This window comes from Pungitius pungitius, chromosome 11, assembly GCF_949316345.1.
Source record: "Pungitius pungitius chromosome 11, fPunPun2.1, whole genome shotgun sequence".
Taxonomy (NCBI): domain Eukaryota; kingdom Metazoa; phylum Chordata; class Actinopteri; order Perciformes; family Gasterosteidae; genus Pungitius; species Pungitius pungitius.
Window position 1 is genome coordinate 14,619,735 of NC_084910.1, and position 24,753 is coordinate 14,644,487.

The 24,753-nt window shown below is 44.3% G+C and overlaps 3 protein-coding genes across 7 annotated transcripts in view; 2 read left to right on the forward strand and 1 right to left on the reverse strand.

Moving 5' to 3' along the window:
• kcnj14 (potassium inwardly rectifying channel subfamily J member 14) overlaps window positions 1-18,823 on the reverse strand; it is a 29,138-nt gene extending 10,315 nt beyond the window's left edge. The window contains exon 1 of the mRNA XM_037454286.2: window positions 18,762-18,823. The gene's annotated coding sequence lies outside the window, so the exon portion shown is untranslated. The remainder of the gene's footprint in view (window positions 1-18,761) is intronic.
• uts2r3 (urotensin-2 receptor 3) lies at window positions 10,106-14,008 on the forward strand. Its single transcript, XM_037454289.2, has 2 exons — window positions 10,106-10,271; window positions 11,589-14,008. The coding sequence occupies exon 2, from the start codon at window positions 11,722-11,724 to the stop codon at window positions 12,841-12,843; it is 1,122 nt and encodes a 373-aa protein (XP_037310186.1). The 5' UTR covers window positions 10,106-10,271; window positions 11,589-11,721; the 3' UTR covers window positions 12,844-14,008.
• Window positions 18,824-19,476: 653 nt separating the features above from the next.
• khdc4 (KH domain containing 4, pre-mRNA splicing factor) lies at window positions 19,477-24,648 on the forward strand. Of its 5 annotated transcripts, none has more exons than XR_005114441.2 (14): window positions 19,478-19,650; window positions 19,992-20,181; window positions 20,329-20,457; window positions 20,542-20,621; window positions 20,720-20,772; window positions 20,862-21,031; window positions 21,159-21,370; window positions 21,507-21,567; window positions 21,697-21,757; window positions 21,858-22,132; window positions 22,213-22,356; window positions 22,864-22,945; window positions 23,026-23,120; window positions 23,926-24,066. XR_005114441.2 is itself a non-coding variant. In XM_037454283.2 (14 exons), exons 1-14 carry the CDS (start codon window positions 19,622-19,624, stop codon window positions 24,156-24,158), a joined length of 1,842 nt encoding a protein of 613 aa, XP_037310180.2. In that variant the 5' UTR covers window positions 19,478-19,621; the 3' UTR covers window positions 24,159-24,648. The 5 variants fall into 5 exon arrangements, 3 of the variants coding, with proteins under 3 accessions (XP_037310182.2, XP_037310181.2, XP_037310180.2); XM_037454283.2 differs by having other exon boundaries at window positions 22,836-22,945; window positions 23,926-24,648; XR_005114440.2 differs by having other exon boundaries at window positions 19,477-19,650; window positions 21,858-22,356; window positions 23,926-23,968.
• The last annotated feature ends 105 nt before the right edge of the window (window positions 24,649-24,753 follow it).

Consider the following 24,753-nt stretch of genomic DNA (forward strand, 5'->3'; position numbering starts at 1 on the left):
CGAGCCCTCCGGTGGCGGAAGAGCGGCCGCACGTTTCCACGCTCTCTGTCCCCGATCAAAGGCACGCGCTCCTCAGGACCGCCACGGTGACCTTGTGACAACATCCCGTGCGGGTTCATCAAGGTTAAATGACAGTTTGGATGATTAGTGTGATACGTGTGGCTCATTTATCCCGGATAAATATACAGATTTGTTTTGCAAATTAAAATAATGTTAATTCCAGTAAAACTCTCACACTGAATCAAAGTTGTGACACAGATAACTAACTACAGGAATGTATTTTTAAACTCAAACCAAAGTAAAAATGAACAATTATGTAATATCTAGTTTATTATTGAGTTTAGTACGTATTGGATTACTTTCCCTTCATCTGCAATAAAAAATAATTCTACTCTTCTAACCTCTTAGGTTGTGTATACACCTTTAAATGTTGTGTTATTACAGTCATTGACTAAATTGTCATCAGAGATTACTGTAAAATAATACAAAAAAAATATGATGATTATTAAACGGCAGTGAAAAGGTTTTCATTTGTGTTGAAAAATACTCATGGTAATATTGTATGACATTATTCAGGGTTTGGGAAATATATGCCAATATAAACTTATTTGAACATTAATGTACATTTGAAGGGCACAGATAGAAAGAGAAAGGGAAGTTGTGTGTGTGTGTGTGTGTGTGTGTGTGTGTGTGTGTAAGAGAGAGAGAGAGCGAGACAGAGCGACAATGAGTGTTTACCAATACTTAATCTGATTTAATCTCTGTCAAAGAGTCCAAGTCACTTATGACGTCATGAGCACTGTCATTCTATGAAAACAAACAAAACAATTTGTTCTAAACGATTTAAGGATGAAGCAGTGCAAAAAAAGTGACCTAATTTAGCATCACAACATTCAGCCTAAAACACAAACAGGTAAACATCAACGGTATGAAAATAAAAAGATATTGTCACCACAAATCAATTTAGTAGAAAATCTATATCTGCACCGTTGTTTTAATTGCACCAGTGAAAACAGAAATTGACCCAATGGAAAACTGAACTGAAAGAGGTGGCAGAGACAAAGTTGTATGGGCATTAACATCAAAGTTGCTTTGTCGTTAAGGTTTACACCATTAATGTCCATCTGTCGCTCTCTCTGCTCATCTTTGTACAATACATTTCTACAAGTGATGAAATGAAAATATATTTAAAATACATTCATGTATACTATTTAATGCGACTGGGTGTTCTTGTTTCATATAAATAAAGATTGACTTGTTTTGATTGCAGCCTAAATATATAGTGAAAAATATGTTAATCTGGGGAAAAACTTGTCCTTTGACTTGAGTCCTTGCTGAAGCGTTGCATATGTGAGCCACCAGAGGGCAGATAGACACTATTTTGGCATCCACCCTTGAGCCGGGCCAGTTAAACATCCTCAGTGAAGGACTTGGACATTTCCACTCCACACTGGTGATGAGCTCGTCGTAGTGCAGGTGAGCCGGGGGCTACACACCTGGTCTATGAGGGCCGAAAATCGGCAGCTGTCCAGACTTCACACCTGAGGGTGTTTTACAAAGACGCGAGTTTTATAGAACTGCCTCTAAAGTAAAACTATATGACTGAATTTGGAGTGCAAAACATTGTTGAATTTAGCATTAATAAGTATTCTTTTTACATGTGTTACATGTTTGTTTTTTTTACATCTATTCCTAATAAATTACGGGAAGGGCATTACCGAGCTCCTTTGAAAGAAAAAGTTCATTCCTCTGCTGCCAGCAGTGATGACGCTCCATGTGGTGCTGATCTGATTTTTTTTCACAGATGCAGCAGAAAAGTCAGACTCAGATACTTGAAACAGGTTCCAGATTTCCTCATGGTCACACAAGGCCCAAATGCAATGCTCTGTGATTTCAGGGCTACGCGCATATTGGTTTAATGCGTGGGGTCGGCCCACTGCGGAGAAGAAGAAGAAGAATGACTGAACCCCCCCAGGAAAAATGCTGATGAATCAGTTCAGCTACAGGCCAGTAGACTCAAATCAAGATCTGTTGTAACAGCATGTAACACTTTATTATGGATTAATCTGCTTAGTATTTACTTGATTCATTATTCGATCCAAATGAGCCCATGTTGACATCTTTGAATGTCTGGTGTCGTCCCACTAGCAATCCAAAGATATTTAGCTTTCTTCATCTAAACTGATGATGCAAGAAAACATAAAAGTTTGAGGAGCTGTAAAATTGATTATGCTACCAACATCATTTTTCTACTGTTAATCTTTTCGGATCTGCTCATTTCTACACATTTTTTTACAGATATATTGAAAAGGAAGTGTATATTTAAATATCCATATCAAGACATTGAAAAAAAAAAGGTCATGAGGGACGACTTGAGGTAAAGCTCAGGGTGTACTAACACAGACTGTTGGCTTGGAGGAGAGAGGGGGGGAGGAGGAGGGAGGGAGGGCGGGGGGGGCAATAACTCATCACAAGTTGCGAATCAGCCTTGTCCAACAACCATACGTCACAAAGAAGAAAATGTCCGCCCATTTAATCAAGACAGCAATGCTGAGGACAAAATGGATAAGCTAATTAGCTAAATGAACGAAGAAGGCAAGGGCGGCCAGGAGACGGTTAGGGAGCCGTTATTGTTTACGCGTCGGGGCGTTTGTCAAACTGTGACTACCCACTGATTGGACGTGTTACAGCCCCTTCATTTGGGTGGGCTGCATAAACAGATGGAGATAAACAGAATAATAGAGACTGTTTTTTCAAAAGGAGTGCGAGTGTGATCTCAGGCTCCATTATGTTTTGACATGCTCAACCTCTTGTGAACTCCCAGTAGCAACAAAGACACCGCAGGGACGGTTTTGGTCTCATGACATCCTGAAACTCGAGTTGCAGAAGGCCAGAATACAAGATGTGGCAGAAAACCGTTCTGTGTGACAAGCACACAATTAGTGTAATGAAATGTCAGGTAGGATGGACTCTGGTTTAATCCATTCACCCTCATGTTCTGTAGTGATACCGCGGCTGCTTCTATGCATCAACCTAAATCAATTAATGGATTTGCTGATTAACAACAATGACAACAACAAATGGGTCACAACTTCAATCACGGTTATGTCATTTTCCAAGCGGATACTAAACAATCCCTCATTCCAGTTTATCAAAGACTTCAGTTTGTTGTGTTTTAATGGTTGATCAAAGCAAAAAGGAAAACGGGAATGGATATTTCTTTAAATATTCTTACATGTAATAGCCTAAATCATTTCTAAGTTACATATGAAGACAAATGAAATTACTGAAATAACAGTTTAGGCCTCTTACATACATGGCCAAGGAAATAAACACTGGCCAGCACTTAACAGTGATTCCACCATATAAAAAAAATATTTTGTCAATGTTTTTAAATCCAATTTGTTGACTTGAAATGCTTGAAGACAGATGGTTTACAAGAAATAATCATCACCAACAATCTAAAATGGCAAACAAGTAAAAATTAAATCCATTAATTTGAATAACAATTCTCTTAAAGTTGCAATAGAGTTGGTCATGTTGAAATGGATACCCAACCCCTTGTATACAGAGATAATCATTCATTTATGAGTCATGTTTCTATACGCCTTCATCTCTTCATAATATATTTGCATATGGATGCAGGAATATCACACAGGTTACAGGTCAAAAGCACTCAAACAAAGCCCAGAGCTCGTAAATGTGATTAGAAATTAAATAAAGTGTCTTGAGATTGAGATCGATGTGTACTGACAAAGACAAATAAACAGCATCTCCTTCCCTCCTTCATCCTTTCTACATGTTCGCAGGTTGAACTTGAGCAACTTATTTTTTCAAATGTCAAACTTTCCAATGTTTCTAGCTCAAATCTCCGTGTCCATTTCACTCTGATGAGTTGTTTTACCTGTCCGTACTCTTGCATGAGGGAGCCTGGGCTTCTCGTGCCTTCATGCCCCCCCCACCCCACCCCTTCTATTTTGGCATGCCTGTGCCAGGTATTTGTTCAAATTCCTCACACCCCGTGGGGATAGCTATGCACCCCCCCCCCCCTCCACATTCACCCGTCCTTCCCTCATCTTTACAGCCTGTCTCTGTCTATCTTATGTACGACAGCACATGTATGAAGCAGCCAGCGTGGACTCCCCACAGCCGACACAAGGCTTATAGCCGGCACATTTTACTGGCCAGCCACAACTAAATCATTTCCAAGTTGTTCGGCCTCTTGAAGCTGGCAAACCACGGCTGTGGTCCTCCGAGGGCCGTGGGCCAAAAACAACCCGCTGGATAACGGGCAACTGTGAGTTGCTTATGATAACTGCTGAAAGACCTGTTTATTCTGTGGTGTCGTCAGGCCACTTATTGAATACACCAGTTAAACTTTTCTCTGACATGGAAAAATGTTGATACGGGCAAGTATACTGGATAATTAATTTCCTCTATAATTTAAAACACCAAATCATCACATAAATCACCGCAGGGGGTTGGAGGCGCCTTGTGGTTGAACATGGTGTGATGAGCTGATGTGTTATTGACATTGGCTCAGAGTTGAAGTCCATAAGTTATTAGAGTGCGTCACGAAATGACACCAAATGATACGCTGGCTCGGTACGTTTGATGCCATTCCAACCCAGTCTCCAAAAAAAGCGTGAAATGGCTACGTTGGTCCACCGTGATAAACGTAGTCATGTTACGTTTTCCCCCAAAATAACGTTACTATGTTACGTTTCTTTTGGCCCATTCATTTACATTGCTTTGCAAATAGGTCACGTGACTATCAAGTTTCCCGGTAGCGAAAAGAAAAACATGGCGGACGGTCAGCATAATCTCCGTGAAAAACACAATATTTTAAGAAAGCATCAGCATTTGTATGCATTTCGATGGCATTTCTAGCGAGAAGTATGCGTTATTCTTTCATAATCTTCTATCAGAGACTGTAGAAGACCTTCCGTTTATTCGTTTCTGCGAAGATTTGAGTGTCCCTTTGGCAAAGCGTGGCTACGCAACGCCTTTAACGGCGCATTATTAAAAAAACACTTCCAGTGGGGGCGTTACCGTAAAGAAGCGTTCAGCCTTAAAGCCACTAATCGCCAAACAAAACAAACTCAAAGCACTCGAATCACATTATGACTTTTTAAACATAAATTCCGTTATTTTTATGAGTTTTCAATGAAAGAATGCATCATTTCCGGGGGTAGGCATGCCCCGGACATCCCGAATTATGGGCAATTTTGATTTGTCCAGCTTTTTGACAGCTCCAGTCCCGACTTCCAATCACAGCCTCCTAAATCAATGACGCGCCTAAAACTCTCGGATCGAACATTACGTCTTGTTTACATGGGAAAGGGGGGCGGGGCTTCGCCCTCAGAGCGGAGCGTCATTTCTCGCTCCACACGTCTCCTTTTTTTACTGGCCAGGAAAACGGGCGATCTATCCCACGTGGGTCTGGCTCCATTCCATTGGCTCTGACGAATCCATAGAGAGGCGGGACTTATAATTTGCCCGGCAAACGGAGAGATTTGAGCTGCATTGCTTCCACTGTGCGTGAAGTGGCCGTGAGGCCTCCACTAAAGTCTCTCTCTATTTGTTCTGCTTTACTCAATAAAAGTAAAACCTTTACAGATATACTGTCCACACACTAGGCTAACATAATGGAGACTTCCAGGCTTCGTCCTTTATGTTTTATGGGGATAAAACCCCTGTAAGTAGTTTTTTCCCAAGCAAATCTGAGTTTCTTCTTTTTTTGTGTGTCCCATACAAATATCAAAATATATATACTGATTTTCACATCCAAACACACTCACTTATGTTCCCTTTTATCATGACAACAAGAAATTTCAAGATATACCTTTTGCTTTCATAAATCATACAGTTTTAGTGTGTAAATGCCCAGCAGTGTACGGTCCGAGGGCCCCTATCGGGCCACTTGTTAGATGGGTTTGATGGGTTACCGACTAAAATATATGCCCCCACCCCCTAACTTGATTTAGGTCTGTTGCCTCAGGGTAACTTGTAAATATAATAAGTCAAACAAGCAATGTAAGCATTAAGAAAGTAGTGCATTTTGAGCACATTAACCACAAATGGATTCAAACATAAATTCAAAAATATTAAACAAAGAAATGAAATGACCAACACTGTATGTACAAAATCCACATACAAAACATGTAAACTTAAAGGGCTTGTTTGTGTCAAATTTTATGGCATACACATTCAACTGGCCTACAATAACCTGAAGAATGTCTTAAAATACTGAAGGGGGGGACATGATATCATTAGAAATGTTATGCCAGAGGGAGCACAGAATGTATTGTGGGGTGTTCAACAAGGAGGATTTTCAACCTCTACTATGTCTCCATCCTCATCTTGATCGACAGACTCACTGTCACTATCATCAGACATGCGTTATCCTAGTTTTAGTGTGTAAATGCAATTTCCAGCATGAGACCTAAAAAACGCCTACAGGAATAAAAGGGTTAAACCAGATACAACTTGCTTGTTTGACTTATTTGACTTATTATATTTACAAGTTTCCCTGAGGCAGTTAGGGGGTGGGGGCATAAATTTTAGTCAGTAACCCATCCAACCCATCTTAAAACTCAGTCGAAGGAGTCTAACGCCGGAGTCACAGGGTGCAACAAAACTCTGTAGTGAAAAAAGTGAAGGCCGAGGCATGCTGGGTGAGGTGCGATCCCGGCCCTTTTGGGACAGTGTTGTGCCTGAACGCGTTCATAAACTTGTTGATATTTTGGGCGAACGTGAACTCAACGTACTGTATTAATGCCCGATGAACGTCACTGTTCTCGTTCATTCTGGTGTCTATGAACGGCGCGTTCGTTCAGCTTAACATCGTTCAATGGGGTACCAGATTTCTATAGAAAACACACCATAAACGCGCATTAATAAGTGTAGCAAAGAGGCGGCGTATAATAATTTTAAAGAGTTTATGAAGTTACTGACAAGGTCGGTGAGGATGGGAGGAATCTGACCTTTCTTTGCAAACATTTGCACCTTAATGATTACTGTCCTGTTTTTCTTTTAATAATTCCTTATTTAAAAAAGACCATTTAAGCAGCATGTGTTTGAGAATGTAGTGTAGGGGTAAACTCTGCAACTGCTGCTAGTGTGGAGTGAATAGACAGCAACATAGCATCAAAGAATCATTAGGGAAATGCTGTCCCCTCAATGCTAATGTAAACCCTGGTTGGATAAGGATTCAAATTGGATAAGAAGATTAAATCTGATGCATAGCTTCAGTGTTAAAACTGATAAAATAATTGCTGTCTGTGGTTCTGGGCTGTGGCAATAATTTAAAAAAAAAATAGCTCGCAGCAACGTATGGAAAAAAAGAACTGAACTAGTTCATTTTTTGGAACCGTGAACTTAGTTCAAATATTTTGAATTATGAACTGAACTAGTTCCTTTTTAAAATTTGTAAACTAAACTTTGAACTAGTTAATGTAGAAAGTAAACTTTCCCAACACTGGCTATAGGACCCCGGAAGATGATGAACTATGCCTGGGAAGGGCGAAGCCATGCCGGTACGAGCATGATGTGCAAATTAGTCGTCAGATCAAAGTATAGTAGTGATAGACTAATCGAACCATCTAACAAGTGGCCCGATAGGGGCCCCCGGACCGTACACTGCTGGGCATTTACACACTGTATGATTTATGAAAGCAAAAGGTATATCTTGAAATTTCTTGTTGTCATGATAAAAGGGAACATAAGTGAGTGTGTTTGGATGTGAAAATCAGTATATATATTTTGATATTTGTATGGGACACACAAAAAAAGAAGAAACTCAGATTTGCTTGGGAAAAAACTACTTACAGGGGCTTTATCCCCATAAAACATAAAGGACGAAGCCTGGAAGTCTCCATTATGTTAGCCTAGTGTGTGGACAGTATATCTGTAAAGGTTTTACTTTTATTGAGTAAAGCAGAACAAATAGAGAGAGACTTTAGTGGAGGCCTCACGGCCACTTCACGCACAGTGGAAGCAATGCAGCTCAAATCTCTCCGTTTGCCGGGCAAATTATAAGTCCCGCCTCTCTATGGATTCGTCAGAGCCAATGGAATGGAGCCAGACCCACGTGGGATAGATCGCCCGTTTTCCTGGCCAGTAAAAAAAGGAGACGTGTGGAGCGAGAAATGACGCTCCGCTCTGAGGGCGAAGCCCCGCCCCCCTTTCCCATGTAAACAAGACGTAATGTTCGATCCGAGAGTTTTAGGCGCGTCATTGATTTAGGAGGCTGTGATTGGAAGTCGGGACTGGAGCTGTCAAAAAGCTGGACAAATCAAAATTGCCCATAATTCGGGATGTCCCGGGCATGCCTACCCCCGGAAATGATGCATTCTTTCATTGAAAACTCATAAAAATAACGGAATTTATGTTTAAAAAGTCATAATGTGATTCGAGTGCTTTGAGTTTGTTTTGTTTGGCGATTAGTGGCTTTAAGGCTGAACGCTTCTTTACGGTAACGCCCCCACTGGAAGTGTTTTTTTAATAATGCGCCGTTAAAGGCGTTGCGTAGCCACGCTTTGCCAAAGGGACACTCAAATCTTCGCAGAAACGAATAAACGGAAGGTCTTCTACAGTCTCTGATAGAAGATTATGAAAGAATAACGCATACTTCTCGCTAGAAATGCCATCGAAATGCATACAAATGCTGATGCTTTCTTAAAATATTGTGTTTTTCACGGAGATTATGCTGACCGTCCGCCATGTTTTTCTTTTCGCTACCGGGAAACTTGATAGTCACGTGACCTATTTGCAAAGCAATGTAAATGAATGGGCCAAAAGAAACGTAACATAGTAACGTTATTTTGGGGGAAAACGTAACATGACTACGTTTATCACGGTGGACCAACGTAGCCATTTCACGCTTTTTTTGGAGACTGGGTTGGCCATTCCCACAGAGAGTCAAAACTCTGCAGGGTCAAAATCAATTTCAGAACAAACTATGCAGCTCTTTACTTACATTTTATAAGATTCAAGCAAAAGACGGGATCTTTTTGCAAACAGAGCTGTGCCAAAGACAAGCATTTTATTGACGGTTTCCCTCAAGCTTTTGGTTTCAGAAGGGATTTCTTTAACCGCTAATCCAATATATACCTTCACTGCACTTCATCTATTCTCTGTTTATTGAAGAAGTAGATTAAATAAAAACAATCCAGAGTCCAAAAGGGAACCACAGATCACATGCCATTATACCGGGATCATCTTAACCTTTGTAACACCTCTGTAATCTTTCATCAGGGTCATGGTGAGGTCATGGTTGATGCAGCATTTTGTTTTTAGTGCCTGGGTATTGTAACAACCAGATAGTCTTCATTCGCGAGATATATGTAAATCACAAAAATAGAAAGACCTTATTTAAATATGTGTTTAATAGTTCACTTTTTCATCACATTAAATTGGCATCTTTAAAAAGTGGCCAAATCGGTGACTTACAAAACACCAGATTATATGCCAAAGTATGGCTTTCTGATACCATTTATGGTCAGATTCCTGACTCTCTTGGAAAGTATGTGCAACGTGTTCAATGTGTGATTATATCTGGCTCAAAATTGTCGAAACCATTAAAGAGTCATCAAAGCTTGATCAAACTTCCTGTTACTGTCTGTTACCCCGAGGTAGCCGTAAATACAATAATTTAAAAACACACTAATATAACAAGTATTAAAAGAATTATTCTACTCAGCACAGCTGCGGGTGAAGCAGTGTTGGTGATTTAAACTAACTGAATGATGTTTTGACTGTAATTACTACTCAGTGAATGCTCTTTAATGGTTGTCTTTTTTTTGTATATTACTTTCAAGTAGATTAAAACCACAAAACCCAATGTGAGAAGGTCAAGGAGACTCTTCCTGACATACATTTTTGTACAGTGACACGTATCATTAGGAAGGACACTATAATCTATTATGTTGCTGTAATGTTCCCAGAGCCCCAATCCAGGCCAACAAATGCTTATATTAATATTCAGTATGCGGGATAAGCCCCCTCAGCAGCATCCTATCACACCCCCTTTCCCGTCACACACGGCTCCTCTCTCCTTGACTCAGACACATCAAAGACTGCAGCGAGCAGGACACACAGCAGAGAAGTTTGGGGGCAGATTGCTGCCACAGAGGCAACTTTGGGAGATATCATCCCTAATCTTGTGTCTGAAGTCTTCAGGCGGATTTTTAAAATGGGAACGGAGTTTTTTCACCAAACTAATCCATGGAATAATATTATTTCAGTGCTTTGGATTAAACCGTTTTAAGGTAGGGCTAATTAACACAAAAATGTGCCGAATTATTCTCTGATTAATTAGCATCAGATCAATATAGATAATGTGAGGATTATTGTCCTGAAGGCATATGGCTCGTTATTTTTGTCCTGATTAGGGCCCAAAACAAGAAAAGGATAAAACGATTTACTCAATCGATTTGTAAATGTAGGAAACCAATGTTCTTTGTCTATATTTTAGGTTTTTTCATTTTGTTTATTTATTTATTGCCAACAGCGCGCCTTCGACAAAGTCAAGTTGCCGGTTACGGAATTACGCAGCGTTGCGGTGGTGTAGGTCTTGTCTTACTGAGACAAATACTAAATATACTGAATTTACAAAAATGCATTAATACCTTTGTTTGAATTGGAAATTAGTCCAAAGGTCCCGTCAGAAATAGGCAGTGACACGCCGGTTATTTCCAGGCGGCGGGTAAAGGTTTGGAGGCGTGCGGCACCGCGGGGGTTTGACTGCTGCTCCAACACAGTTCAACAGGAGCTCTTAACCCCGAAGCAGCCAGCAGGGTCACCATGTGTCCGACAGGCCCTGCCTGCTTTGATGTCTCTGTAGATTATATTTCTTAGGAAACGAATCGGTCTTGGTTTTTAAAAAGTCGCCCTATTACGACTGAGAAAAGGAGATCACAAAAAGACTCGTAACATATATATATATATATATATATATATATATATATATTATATATATATATATATATATATTCTTTAAAATTAGTAATATATAAAGACAAAAAACAGTCCAGTGCTGGCCGTTGCGCCGTCCGCTGGCTCTGGTCACGCACCGGTCCACATCCAAACTACCGATGCGTAAAAGCGCGAACCATAAACTCAGAGACCCAAACTAAAACTCGACCATTTGGATTTCACCAAAAAAAAAAAAAACTTGTTTCCCTCTTCATAATTTTAACACTTGTCTTTTCGTGTGCCAATTTGCCTAATTGCTGTCCAACTGCTGACCTTAAGAAGGATGGGGCATTGTGGGTTTCTAGATTTACAGCCTTTAGTGGGAACCCTCCCACTCTGAAAATCTAATTATTTTACTAAAACCACGACAGCCCGCCTGGCTCACAAGGAAACTATAAAAGCTGAGCCAACCAGAGCAGATTTCAGCGAAAACATAAACCATCCTGGTTTTGTTGGCATTTTCATTTCAACGACATGTTTATATGATTCACATAAATCCAGCCAGCTCTGCTGTCCTTAATAATATAGTCAAACAATTAAGAGCAAAATAAGCATAAGCATAAGTATTTATGGAAACTAACAAAATATATCTCTGTGTTCCTCTCCATCAGTTTCTTCTCTTTGACCCAACCCACCTCCCTCCTCTTCATCTTGATCTTCATCTTCTACTTTGCATCAACGGACCATCTAGCGTTCACTGGCGGCCGTCTTCGTGCCGTTGGAACAGTTGTAGAGTTTCACATTATGGATCCCTCATGTTCCTTGCCTCCACCGTCCCCCTACACAAACCTCTCTGCGCCCTCCTCCACTCCCTCCATCTCTCCGTCCCCGAGCTTGGCGTCCACAGCTCTCTTCTGCTCCCTGCTCTCCCTCCTCTCCTTGCTGGGCATCACAGGAAACCTGTACACCATGGGCCTCCTTCTGAGGCGCAGGAGAAGTAGGAGGGGACGTGGAGCCGGACCGACCTGCTGCCTCACAACAGTACCGCTACCGTCCTGCCTCGCCAACTCCTCCCCCTCCTCCTCCCCCACCTCCGCTTCCTCCCACACCTCCTCTCTTCACCTGCAGGTGCTCAGCCTGGCCCTTGCGGACCTGCTCTACCTCTTCACCGCTCCCTTCATCGTGTACGACAGCCTGGCTTCTGGCTGGGCCTTCGGTGAGCCCGGCTGCCGCCTCCTCCTGAGCCTGGACCTCCTCACCATGCACGCCTCCATCTTCACGCTCACCGCCATGAGTCTGGACCGCTACCGGGCCGTGGCTCACCCCCTGCACACCTCCTCCTCCAACTCTTCGGGCCTGCTGCGCGTAAGCCTGGCCTGGGGGCTGGCGGTGGCGCTCACAATGCCCATGATGATCACGCTGCACCTGGAGGACGGGGAGAACCAGGAGGGCCAGCTGTGCGTGCCTGCGTGGGACGAGCAGAGCTCCAAGGCCTACCTGAGCGTGCTCTTCTGCACCAGCATTCTTGGGCCCGGGGTGGCCATCGGAGCACTTTACGCTACTCTAGGCCGGCTTTATTGGGTGTCTCAGACGCGGCCGGCCTGGGCGAGCGGGAGCAGCGCTGCTTGTCCTCCTCGCGCCCCCAAACCCAAAGTCCTGCTCCTCATCCTGGGCATTGTCCTGGCATTCTGGGCTTGCTTCCTCCCTTTCTGGATCTGGCAGCTGCTGCCTCTGTACAAGCCGGACATGCTGCGGACGGTACCGGTCGGGACGCAGGTGACGGTGAATCGGATCCTAACGGGGCTAACCTATGGGAACTCCTGTGTGAATCCATTCTTCTACACTCTCTTGACCGGAAAACAGAGACGCAACCGGCAGACGCTGACATCAGGAAATCAGCTCTGCCGCAAGAGCAGCCCGCTGTAGTAGTTAGTGTGTCTCCAGCAGCGGAGGCTATGATGTGTGTGCGTGCATACATCTGTGACAAGGTACTGTGTGTGGATGCTTTATGGGTTCCATTAGGCACCAAAGACCATTGATTTATCCTTAGCAATACAAACTGAGGAATTACTAAGCAAACAATAGCACTTTGAAAAATATAAATGCTTTTTGAAAAAAAAACATCCCGACAATCAAAAAGACAATCTTTGCATTTATCTAATTAATGGTGTAACTACACTTTTCTGGTAGTATCCAATAATGTGTCTTTAATTGCTGTAGTAACAAAGTTTACATATTGATCCATGATAAATGAAATTATAGTTATATAGTGGTTATGGTAAAGTAATATAATGTAAAATACAGTAATTACTTGAGCAAATGAATTTCCACAAAAGGTTTAATAACTTAATAACTGGTTATTTAGTCAACAATAAAGCTGACTATACAGTTGTACCGCAAGCGAGTCAAGATGATGCTGTATGTTCTGCATGGAAACACATTTTCAGTAAAACCCTAACACTCTTGTGCTTGTTTTTAGAGAGCCAAGTCTGTAACTGCTCAGAACCTGATTGGGACATTTATCTGAGACCATGTTTGTTGACTCAATGAGACTTATATGGGTCTACAGTCTTTGCTTTGTCTACCGTGAACCCCGACATATCTTAAACAATACTATTCTGCATAATCATGAAAATGTACTTATTTTTGATTCATGCAATGCTTTGCATGGCCTCAACGTGTGTTGATCGTGATGTTTACAATAATGCATAATATATAGCCTTGAATAAAGAGTTTGCTTTATGTAATTCACTGTGTGATTGGATGTCTAACTGTGAGAAACTGACACAAATGTTTGGCGCTCAACGACAACAGACATGAAAACGAAGCGAAAGAACCTTTGAAACAACACTTCTTGAGTGAGGCGGAAAAAAGGCTGAGAAGGAGATCTGAGAGGTGAGGTATGCTCAAACAAAAAGAGAAAGAAAAAGCCTCGTATTCACAGTTATGTTTGTGTGTCTGTCAGCACGCCAGTGACTGAGGAAGGTCTTCCCCGCTCCTGTGTATACAGCGGTGTTTCTGGGTCTCCCTGGTCTCCGTCCGTCTGGCTCAGAGGCCGCACTGTGCTGCATCGCAAACCCCGCCGCTCCCCGACACAGATGAGCAAATATTGTTGTATTGACAGAAAGGAGTAAGGAGATGGGATGGAATGGAGGCGGGTGGTCCTCTGGGTCTGGGGGGGGGGGGCTTGAGATGTTTGATGGAAGATCCCTCATTCAAGTCCAGCAGAGGGACGACATCTCAAATATCCCCTTAGTTCCCAATTTGTTTCCTGCTGTCTCCATACTGCATACTTCAACTTACGATAACAAACAAACAGGAACATGTTCAGATAGGAGCCCTGAACCAGAAAGTCAACCAAAATGTAGACAGAAGCCTTAAGTCTCATCAACTAATCACTCACGTCCCTCAAAAAGCCAACTAGAATCAACATGGTCTCAACGTAACTTACAGTATGTTATAGCTTGCTTTTCAAATGAATGTACTTTTACCCAGTTTCTGAAGCTTTCAAAATAACATTTTATTATAAAAGGAGTATGCACTTGCTTATCAATAAAGAAGCAGTAGAAAAGTGTGTGAATTTGTGTGTCTGATTCATATTCATCTTAAACAAAGTCCAAACTGAGACAACCACTTAAAAAAACAATGAAATGCTGCCAGTCATCAGAATAAAAAACTGCATGCAATGTAATCATACTCGTGGCAGCAAAACATTCTGATTAATAATCCAGACTTCCAGAAGTGGCATTGATCTGTTAAACTGTTTTATTTAGTCATATAGCTTTTTTTCGATTCTTCTAACTGTGGTTAAGTGTGTTTTTACTTGAAATATTGCAAAAGGTATTTAATTATTTGAGTGCCTCCATATTGAATGTGATATCAAATGAGACTTTCATTATGTGAGCTTACACTCAAAGAGACGGGTAGTTTTTTTTGTTTTTTGCACATTAAGTGCACGGAAACTATAGTCGAGGAGAGGGGAAACCTGAGAGCCGCGGGGGGAGCTGCGTTGGTAACACCAACAGGTTGAAGAGACGCACTTTCTCTGCACTGAGATGCCATTACTTGGGAGGCTGGAGAGCCCTTCTGTGGACCATGCTGCCCACCATGTGTTTCTGTTTACCTGTCCCGACTACCTCTGGGCAGAACGTTCCCACTGCAGTTATTACCCGCAGCCCCGTGCGGTCACACCACAGGGGGCTCCTCTGTTGTGAAGTTAATGCAATATCCATCCACCACTCGCAGACAACCGAGCCCCTCTCAGCACATTTGTCCATTTAAATGGAATTTCTTGCAGATAAAGAGCCAGCTCCGACTAAGTCTGAAATCATGAGCCCTCAGATGAGGCTTGGGGTTTTTTTTTTGAACCCCTGGGTAGAAGGAAAATGACAGAAGATGGAGAGTGCAGCTTGTGTAAAGATGAAAACCTTTCCAAGAAGGACACTTAGAAACGGATATTAAAGCACAGACAGCTTGTTGTTTAATTGTCTGCAGAGTGGACGGGCTTTGTGCGTCTGCGTATTCCAGAACTCGGCACATCAGATGATTGAGTCCTCCGTCAGATTTGCGGGGATCACTGAGTGTTTGATAAATCTCAAATACGTGCTATTTGGTCAACCCGACCAAATGGATGGAAAATATTGTCTCAGTTGGCAAGCTGTTCAATCCATAAACTTTGCGCCGCTTGCGTTGGTCGAGTTGCCAGCGCGGACCAACTCGCTCCAACCATAACTTTTGTCCTTCTGCTCAACAGACATTTTTTTATTTCACCCTGAGATTAAAAGGCAGAGTCCCGCCTCTTCATATTCCAAAGGGAAAAAGCCAAGGACAAATATTTTCTTTTGGGAGCGTCGCTCTGTTCTACCTGAAGATTTCATAAATTCAGCACATGTCTGTTTCCTGGAACCACCAAGCATCTTTCCATCCCCGCCAGCCCCTCGCCCCGCCTCTCGGCCTCTCGTCTTGACCAGTGTCTGAGGCTGCTGCAGGTGCCCCTCCCCTGGGCAGCCCGCTCAGGAAAGAACCCCGCTGTGCAGACGAGACGAGCCCGGCGCCCGGGCCAACGTCACGCTGTGAGGTGTATAAGAGGCTCTCATTCTCTCCAGACGTGCACAAAAAAAAAAAAAAAAAAAGATTCCCTTTTGCACTCCTCCTCCGCCTAAATTCAATCTTACCATCTGTTTTCCCTCTCTCAATCACTTTGTGTCCCCTCCACGCTCTTCGCCGTGGCCCCATTGCGCCGCGCGGCCTTCGCCTTATGTGGCGATAACTTCACGTGTGTGCAGCATGAATTACAAAATCTCAAGTAGTAGAAACAGACTTCGTACTTTCAACATCTGTAACGTCGGCTTACATCAACCAAGTTTAAGCTTTACAATACCGCCATATGTAGCCAACGCAGTGTTAAAAAAACACTGAACAGCTCACAGTGTTTCTTTGTTCAACCCATTGCAAGCCCACGAGGAGACACACCCCCCCCCCCCCCCCCCCCTCTCCCAACCGCGTCCCCTGACTTCATACCTCCGTGTCAGCCGCCAGGATCAGGCGAGACCCGGGCTAGTGTGGCTGGAAGGCCGGAGGTTACACCAACCAACATACACATTACGGTTCGCACTCGGGCTCTTACTAGGAAAGACAGTAAATAAGGCCCGTCTGCACCTCTCGCTCCTGGGTTCTCTTCCTCCTCCTCCTCCTCCTCCTCCTCGCTGCCAGTAAACAGTCATGCTCGTGGACCAAGGCGTCAAGGCTCCCCTGAACTCTGACCTTCTGACACTACACGCATGTGAACCCCGTGGTTTGTTCACGCTGGACGGTCATGGCTGAAGAGGGACATTATGTGCGTCTTACATGACACGGCTCAACATCAGAACAAAAGCCTGTGCAGAAAGAGAGACTATGAATTGATTGGCAGAGAATGCATCAGTAGGTGCTTCAGTGAGGATTCTTTAAGCAAAAATACTAAACAATAACTAAATTCAGCTCTTCAGATGCAGTGTCCAATAAAAAATGTCATCAAGTGTTTGAATTTCTGGACTTTTGATTGGACGAAGGCAGATACTTGGAAATACTAATCAGCCCTTTTCAATATTAAGATATTTCTAATCAAGAATAAATAAATAAATACAATCTGCAAATGAATCATCAATCTGGAAAAATGCACTATTATGGATATAAATACTAATTGACTAGTGTCATGACTAACAAAAGACAAACAGAGGAACATTTATTCGGTAGTGTTGAAGTAGAATGTAAAAAGCAAGCTTTGGCCTTCAGCATTAACTGGTTTGTTCAGCTGTAACATCAATACCACACATGTGGGAGCAAAGGTGGAAGAGTGAACTGTACGGTCCTTAGAATTAGAGCGCCACCTGTAGGTGCACTATGAGAAGTACGCTTCATAATTGAAATAAACAACTGTTCAGCAGATTCCAGTTCAGACAAAGTTCACACCTGTTTGTAGCCACAAATTTCCCTTTCTGGTTGCATATCTACATATTTGTCTGAACACGTGTTTACATGTTAGTCTTTTCTTATTTTGGTGTGCAGCGCCAAAGGCTGGACATACTGAATCCATTTCTTTCTCACTGAGCGCAAAGTTAATTCTTTTGTTATTAACTATTGTCGCGGTTTAAATAAAATACTGTGTAATTGAACATTTTAAGTGACTGCACGTTTTCCTTGCAGCACAACACGTTCTTCCACTCGTCCGTCTTTGCACTGGCTGACCTTGCAGCTCAGGTGGCCCAGTAACTGACCCAGTAACAGAGACACGTCCTATCTCTCATCCGAGGGCCCGACACTGCAGAACAAGCCCTGTTCACCCAAAAGTTAATCAGGTCACAATATAAATATTACGCTTAATTCCTGTACTGAAAACATTTTTAAAAGCAGACTAAAAACAACTCCAGTCCTGATGGATGAACGTGACGTGCTGTGATAGGAAACTAATACCGAGCCTCTTTAAACAAGCCATTCATCTCATACGTACACATGACGGACCTTCATCCTAATCAAAGGTGTCGCAGACCGTTGTCAACAACACCCTGCGACATGGAACAGAAGAAAGCCAACTGGGGCTTAAACTGGTTCAATTGTTCAATCTATTGATCCATGTCGCCCCCACGTAGCGGTCTCCCCTTCCAAAGTAACGTGCACCTCCGGGCCCTGTCCCTGAGCTCCTGGGTGGTCAGGAACTCGACACCTGTACCTGAGCACAGAGTGACTCTTGGGCGGGATGCTGAGGTCCGTCTCCGGACAGGAAGCTGCGTGCTGCGTTCTAGTGGCTGTCCTCACTAAGAATACTGTGAGTCTACGACTCAGGCAACTTTCAACAAGTTCAATTACGTTTGTTCAAATTAAGAGGTTTATAATTGATTTGCTAGAGAAGTGGGAAGTTTCCATTGGGTCAAAAGACAAATAAGGCCAGTAAATCACATAAATATGATGGCTTTTCAAAAATGTGACATTTTGGATCATAAAATATTTGTTATTCTTTAATTTATGTTTGACGTTCTAGTGTTGTTAATCCAATGAGCTAAACCTGGGCTCTTTTAACATTCATTTTTTTATCAGAAAACACGCTATTTGGGATTGCTCGATGAGAAGGTTTGAGAAACGAGATTATTCTTTAATTCTGTATGGCATGGCAGCGTCGGTGCTTACATGGAGTAAATAAGCACAAGCAGTGGGTCAAATATAATTCAAATGAAGGGTTAATTAGCTAAATGCATTTAAAGAGTGACGCACACAGCCAAAAACAATCTGTCAAACACTTCAAGGAGCAACAGCACAAATCATCGCACAAAAGAAATCCTGACACAAGAGAAGAGAAGTATGAAACCTACCTTCACCAGTCAAGACGCATGTCCTTCAGCTCAAGGCTTCTTCCTCTACTGGAAACTTTGATGACTCCTCCAGAGAAACTGGCCAAAGGCTGCACAAAGCGCTGAAAGGTGGGACAGGTGAGGCGGCCGTTCTGCACCTGAAACCCGTTGGGCCTAAGCCCAATCTCCACCCTGAGCCCCGAGCCCTCACGGACTTGACTGTCGTCACCTGGTAAGTGGTTGAGTTTTTGCCGCCACTTTGCTGCCACGTCACCATGGCAACATAGAAAATATGATTTACAATTCAGGGTATTTTCCCTACTAAAGAAAAATAACAATATGTTATAAATACATTTTTAAAAAGTGTTTTTTATCATCTTTTGTCCGCCACGTTTTGCATGTATACATGTTATTATTGACAGTGTGTACGTGTGTCGTCCTCTTCGTTTACCTTTTTTCATGCCTCCACGCTTTCACCCGACACCCCGTTTTTAAACGTCACATTGCAATGGCTTGTGGGTAATTCCCTTGGACAAAGTCAGCATCTAACGCTGAAGGGTTCGTAAAGGGCTCAACATGTCTTCCAACGAGCCATTTAAACGTTTAAACGGCCTCTCATAAATTTGGACCAAACTAAAACCTCACGCAGTCAGCGGGAGCGCGCTTCAAAGTGCGTGTCCGTGAAGATGCAGAAATGTGGAATTCGCGCCCCCGTGTGGCGAGTGACTGCAACGCCACTGACGTCGAGTCAACCGGAGACGGAAACATCTAGGTACGTAGCAGAGGCTAGCAGCCAGCAGAGCCGAGCAGGAGTCACTGAGGGAGGCTTTTCATCGCCATTCTAACACTGAGAGGAACTATTTCCACCCACTAAGACATTGATGTCATATTGTGGAACCCAAAACGGCGGGTGAGTGTGTGGAAACGGGCTTTTTATGCGTCTTTTCCCACTCCACTGTGGTATTTTGCGTCGCAGTTCAGGTCCTTTCGTTTAGCCTGCTAGCTAACCAACGTCAGCCACTTTTATGTAATCATGGCGGACTGTTTTTTGCTGCAGCTTCCGCACCGGTTCGTCTCATTTCATCTTATGACAATGTTGTGTGTGTGTGGGTTTTTTTTTTAGAAGCGCGCACGCTGATCTCACAACGCGCCCGTGTGATCGCCATAACAAAAACAACGGTCGTGGAGTTGACGTCACACCTTTTAAGTAGTCTCAGCTGTGTTCTTCTTGTCCCCCCCCCCTCCCTTCAGTCGCCGCAGCAAATGGGACCAGCCCGGGCCCGGCTCCGGCTCCGGCTCCGGTGGGATGAGGGAGGCGGAAGCTGCACCCACGGGGGCTCTGGATGCTGCAGCCGCGGTGGCCGCCAAGATCAACGCAATGCTGGTGGCCAAGGGCAAGCTCAAACCCTCGCAGATCGGCGTCCCGGGACCCCCGGACAAGGTAACGAGGAGCAGGAGGCTGCAATGCCCTGGTAGTCCCTTATGCAAGAAACCTACGAATACTTGACATTAAAATAGTATTGTTTTTTTGAAGCCACATCCTTCATCTCTTGCTCCCCCCCCCCCCCCCCCCCCCTCTCTCTCTCAGGTCGTATGCCTTGGGAAGCCTCCAGCGCTGGCAAAGGCCAAAGATGACCTGGTGGTAGCCGAGGTGGAGATCAACGACGTGCCGATCACCTGTCGCAATCTTTTGACGCGGGGGCAAACGCAGGATGAGGTCCGTCGGCGATGTGGACAGTCGTATCTCGCAGAATTAAGTTCACCGCGAGTGTTTGACAGTTCTCACTTGTTTCCTCTGCAGATCAGCAAAGTGAGCGGTGCTGCGGTTTCGACCAGAGGGCGATACATGGCGTCGGAGGAGAAGGGGAAAGCGCTTCCAGGGTGACTTCTCCCGCCTCTGATTCTCACTTACTGATAACGGTCAACTTTGTGCTTTTGTTATCATTTGTTAACGCATCCTTTCTGCTCTGTCCCGGCAGGGACCGACCTCTGTATCTGCATGTCCAAGGACAGACCAGAGAGCTTGTCGACAGTCCGTACCTTTAATTTTGTTTTTTAGTGAACGTATTTCTTTGTACACCTAGCAATTGAACTGATGGTTTTTCGTCCCTCGCTCTTCAGGGGCGGTTAATAGAATCAAGGAGATCATAACCAACGGTGTGGTGAAAGCTGCGACGGCCTCATCACCTTTCTCCCCTGGCGGTGCCTCAGTCACAGTTTACCAGCAGCATAACCCCCCTCCTCCCTCACTGCCCCCCATGGCCCACCACAGACCACACTTTCAGTCCGGAGTGAGACTTTTATATCTCTTGAACTTGGATTATTCTATCATGTACAATGTAGTGTTACTGATATACCGATTTTCTGCATGTTGTCGTGTTACTGACATTTTGTCTTTTACCTTCTCTTTTTTTCTAGATGCATTATGTTCAAGATAAGATCTTTGTGGGGCTGGAGCACGCTATCCTGGGGTTTGTCGTCAAAGAGCGGGTCGAGGGCCCCGGCTGCTCATACCTGCAGCACATTCAGGCCGAGACCGGGGCCAAAGTCTTCCTCAGAGGAAAAGGATCCGGCTGTTTAGAGCCGGCCTCTGGAAGAGAGGCCTTTGAACCCATGTACATTTACATCAGGTGGGTGAATTAAGAACAGCTGCTTCTCGTGAGATTGTTCCTGGTAATGTATTAACTAGTAATAGACAAACTGGCCACAAAGGCTTTTACAGCATTGTAGGCTCAGAAGAGCTAAATGACGTCTGTCTCCCTCCAGTCACCCTAAACCAGAAGGACTTGCAGCGGCAAAAATCTTATGCGAGAACCTGCTTCAGACAGTGAGTGATTTGTTGTTCCTATAAACAGTTTAACCACAGTTCAGTTGGACTACCCACAATAGTACATTTTCATAGTTCAGTTTCTTAAACCACTAACTAGCCTTCTGTACGATGTTCCTCCCTCTCTAGGTCCATGCGGAGTATTCTCGCTTCCTCAACCAAATGAGCTCAATGATGCCCACACAACAAGGTACGATACGGTACAGATTCATCACTGGAGTTATCACCGCCATGTAGAAGTCATCGGCAGAGCCCGACCGGTTCTATTTCTCTCCCCTTCCCTTCTGCAGGCTTCGCGCTGCCCCCCGTGGTGAACGGCATGCCGCCGCCCCCGCCGCAGCCGCCGCAGCCTCCTTACTACCCGCCTGTCGGCTACCAGCCGGGCTACGCGTTGCCCGTCCCGCCGCCTCAGCCGCAACCCGTCTCCCTGCCGTACAGCGTCCCGCCTCCCATCCATCCCACGGTACCCGTAGGTGTGCTTCCCCAATATTCCCTCCCCCCCGCCCCCGCTCACAACCTCGCTCCGACGCCAGCTCCCGCCCCTCCTTCAGGCACGATGCCCCAGGTAGGACCGGGCCGTCAAATCCACACGTGTGCGGCACGCAAAAACGATCATACTCACTGTGTGTCCTTCCGTCCTCGCAGCCTCTTCCCCCTGTACCTTTTCCTTCATCAGCTGCAGCTCCCCCGAAAGCGCCAACTCCTGCCGCCGCAGTCGTACCTCCACAGAAAAGACGCTTCACAGAGGAGGTGCCAGACGAGAGGAACAGCGGCCTGCTGGGATACCAGGTGATGACAGCTCTTCCGCCAGTACCCCTCACCATCATTGAGTTTTTTTTTTTCTTCCGAAGGGGCTTTTTCCCGATTGCAGTGTGTGACTGTGCTTCATCAGCCAACCACATCGGTTTTGTAGCTGCTCTATTACTTCCCCGTTTGTGATTTTTGCACTAAAAATCATCCTTCCCTTCTTCAAATGTGTTAAGAACATTGGTTGTGACGGCATGGCATGCTGTGTCCCGTCGCTGCTGTTGTTCACTTCTGGTAATAGGGAGTTTCAGAAAAAGGTATTGTTCATAGTGAAAAGCTTAAGGATCCCTCATAGTTGCTGGGGGAATTGTCAGTATTCAGACTTGTGGTAAGCTTTTCAAGGACAGTTTTCCCTTTGCTTTGGTGCTAATGGAGTTTAAAATAGTCATATAAGCTAGTGTTAGGACAGGGTTTAGTGGAGGATGTGTGCTAATTGCGCCTGTGTGTTTTTCTGCTCATAGCATGGACCCATTCATATGACTAATTTAGGTGCAGGCTTCCCAGTGGGCAGCCCAGAGGCTACAGGACCCCCTCCACAGAGTTCCTCTGGCCCGCCGAGTGAGAGGGACAGGTACACAGAGATGTGTTACATTGAAATATTGATAGCGGGCGAGGGCCAGCGGGCTGTTAACGCGGCCCGTTTGTGTGCAGTTTCTCCAGTAGGCAGCTGATGCCGCCGCCTCTGCTGCCTGCGAACGGAGTGAGACCCAAGATGGAGGAGAGAAGGGCAACGCAAGGCCCCGTGGGTAAGGGCATTAACCTGTGGCCTGTTAAATCCCTGCTCAAGCCTCATTCTGCAGTTTGTAACTGTGCCCTTTAACAGCTCACCCTGGGTGTATTCACAGCCAATAGTAGCGCTGCAAAGTAGAATAAAAATCCACCAGACTCAAAATGATTCACTTATTGATGTGGTCCAATCAGATGTATCAAGAGGAATAGTTTCTTTGGTTTTGAGTAATGTTTTTTTTTTGTGGGAGATAAGAAAAGAACTTGCACACGTTGAGTTTCAAGGCAGATACTGAAGCGCAGCTTTGACTTAACATCCTTCTCTGTGTTTTTCAATCATTTCTGAAAAAAAAAAATCAAATCTGAGTCCACCTTACCGTCCAGTTCTGATGACATCATCAGTTTGGGGTTGTCTATGTTTGCTTTCCTCACTAACGAGAATCTCTCCTGTTTTTGTGTTTTTCTCTTTTTCTCTGTGTTTTTCTTCTCTTCCATGTGTCTCTGGGGTGATGCTGGATTCTGATTGGGGGTGGGGCACGATTCGTCCTGTGACGCTGTCCTCACGCTCGATTGGACGGCCATAATACTGTTGCTCCCCACCAACCAATGGCTGCTTTCAAATGGCTGCCCCGCCCCTTCTGACAAACTATGATTTGAATCTATTAACTATTTGTTTCTCCCAAAATGTGTTACAAATAATTAACTATAACCGGTCCTATTTGAAACATGTTGCCGCTGTGGATTTGTGTTTTTTTTCCTCTCCCTTTCTCCCCAAATGTTCCCTCTCTTGTTTTTGTCTGTGTGCTTCCCCTTTTCTTCTTTCAGAGCCCTCACTGAAGAGATTGAAAACGGGTTTGGTGGCGTACACCGGCGACTCCTCCGACGAAGAGGAAGACCACTCGGCCTCCAAAGCCTCAGGGCCAGGTAACCCTGGGGCGGTTCCCCCCACCTCCAGCTCCTCGGGCTGGACACAGGGCTTTCGCTGCCCTCCTCCACTCCCCTCCCGTGCTAAAACACAGCCACAGGCGCAGCCCATGCCCTTCTGGATGGCACCGTAAAGCAGGAAAAACAAAAAAATCCAAACTCCCTCAGTGCTGTGAGATGTTCTCCCAAACGGAGTCTGCGTTTCTCCATCACTCATCACATGGATGACTCTGAACAGCATCATCTCAGTGCTTCGTTTCAAAAGGACATGCTCACGTTTTCTTTTGGTGCACACATTAGTTTGAAGATGAACATTTGCAGGACTGACTCTCGAGCTATTTTGTGGATTTGTGAATGGTGAAATGAGCAACTTTCTGCCTCCAGTTTTATTTGGAAAGGATTGAAAATAAATGCCAGGTGAAGTGTTTGAATATTGTGTTGTTGAAAAAACAATATCACAAGTCAGTGATCACTGACCGAATTTTGATTAAGGCCCTACTACAGCGTTTGTCCCCTTTCCGATAATCTTTTTGTACAGATCATCCCCTACTAACATGTAGTTAACCTACTGGAGCCATTCATGCTTTTATCAATTAAATAAACTTAATTTATTGAAGTGTTTAAGCTTGTGATTCTTCCTACATTTTAGCTTCAAGTCTGAGGCCATATTGTACCGTCAACAGCTCTGCGTGCCAAAAAGCAGTGGGTTGAGCGGTTACTCATTCAAAA

Bases quoted from the DNA above. Each gene is read 5' to 3' on its own strand.
- khdc4 (XM_037454283.2), top strand. From the start codon at position 19,622: ATGTCATATTGTGGAACCCAAAACGGCGG. The intron at 21,032-21,158 runs GTGAGACTTTTA...CTTTTTTTCTAG, and splicing joins GACCACACTTTCAGTCCGGA to ATGCATTATGTTCAAGATAA. The intron at 22,946-23,025 runs GTACACAGAGAT...GTTTGTGTGCAG, and splicing joins CCGCCGAGTGAGAGGGACAG to TTTCTCCAGTAGGCAGCTGA.
- uts2r3 (XM_037454289.2), top strand. From the start codon at position 11,722: ATGGATCCCTCATGTTCCTTGCCTCCACCGTCCCCCTACACAAACCTC.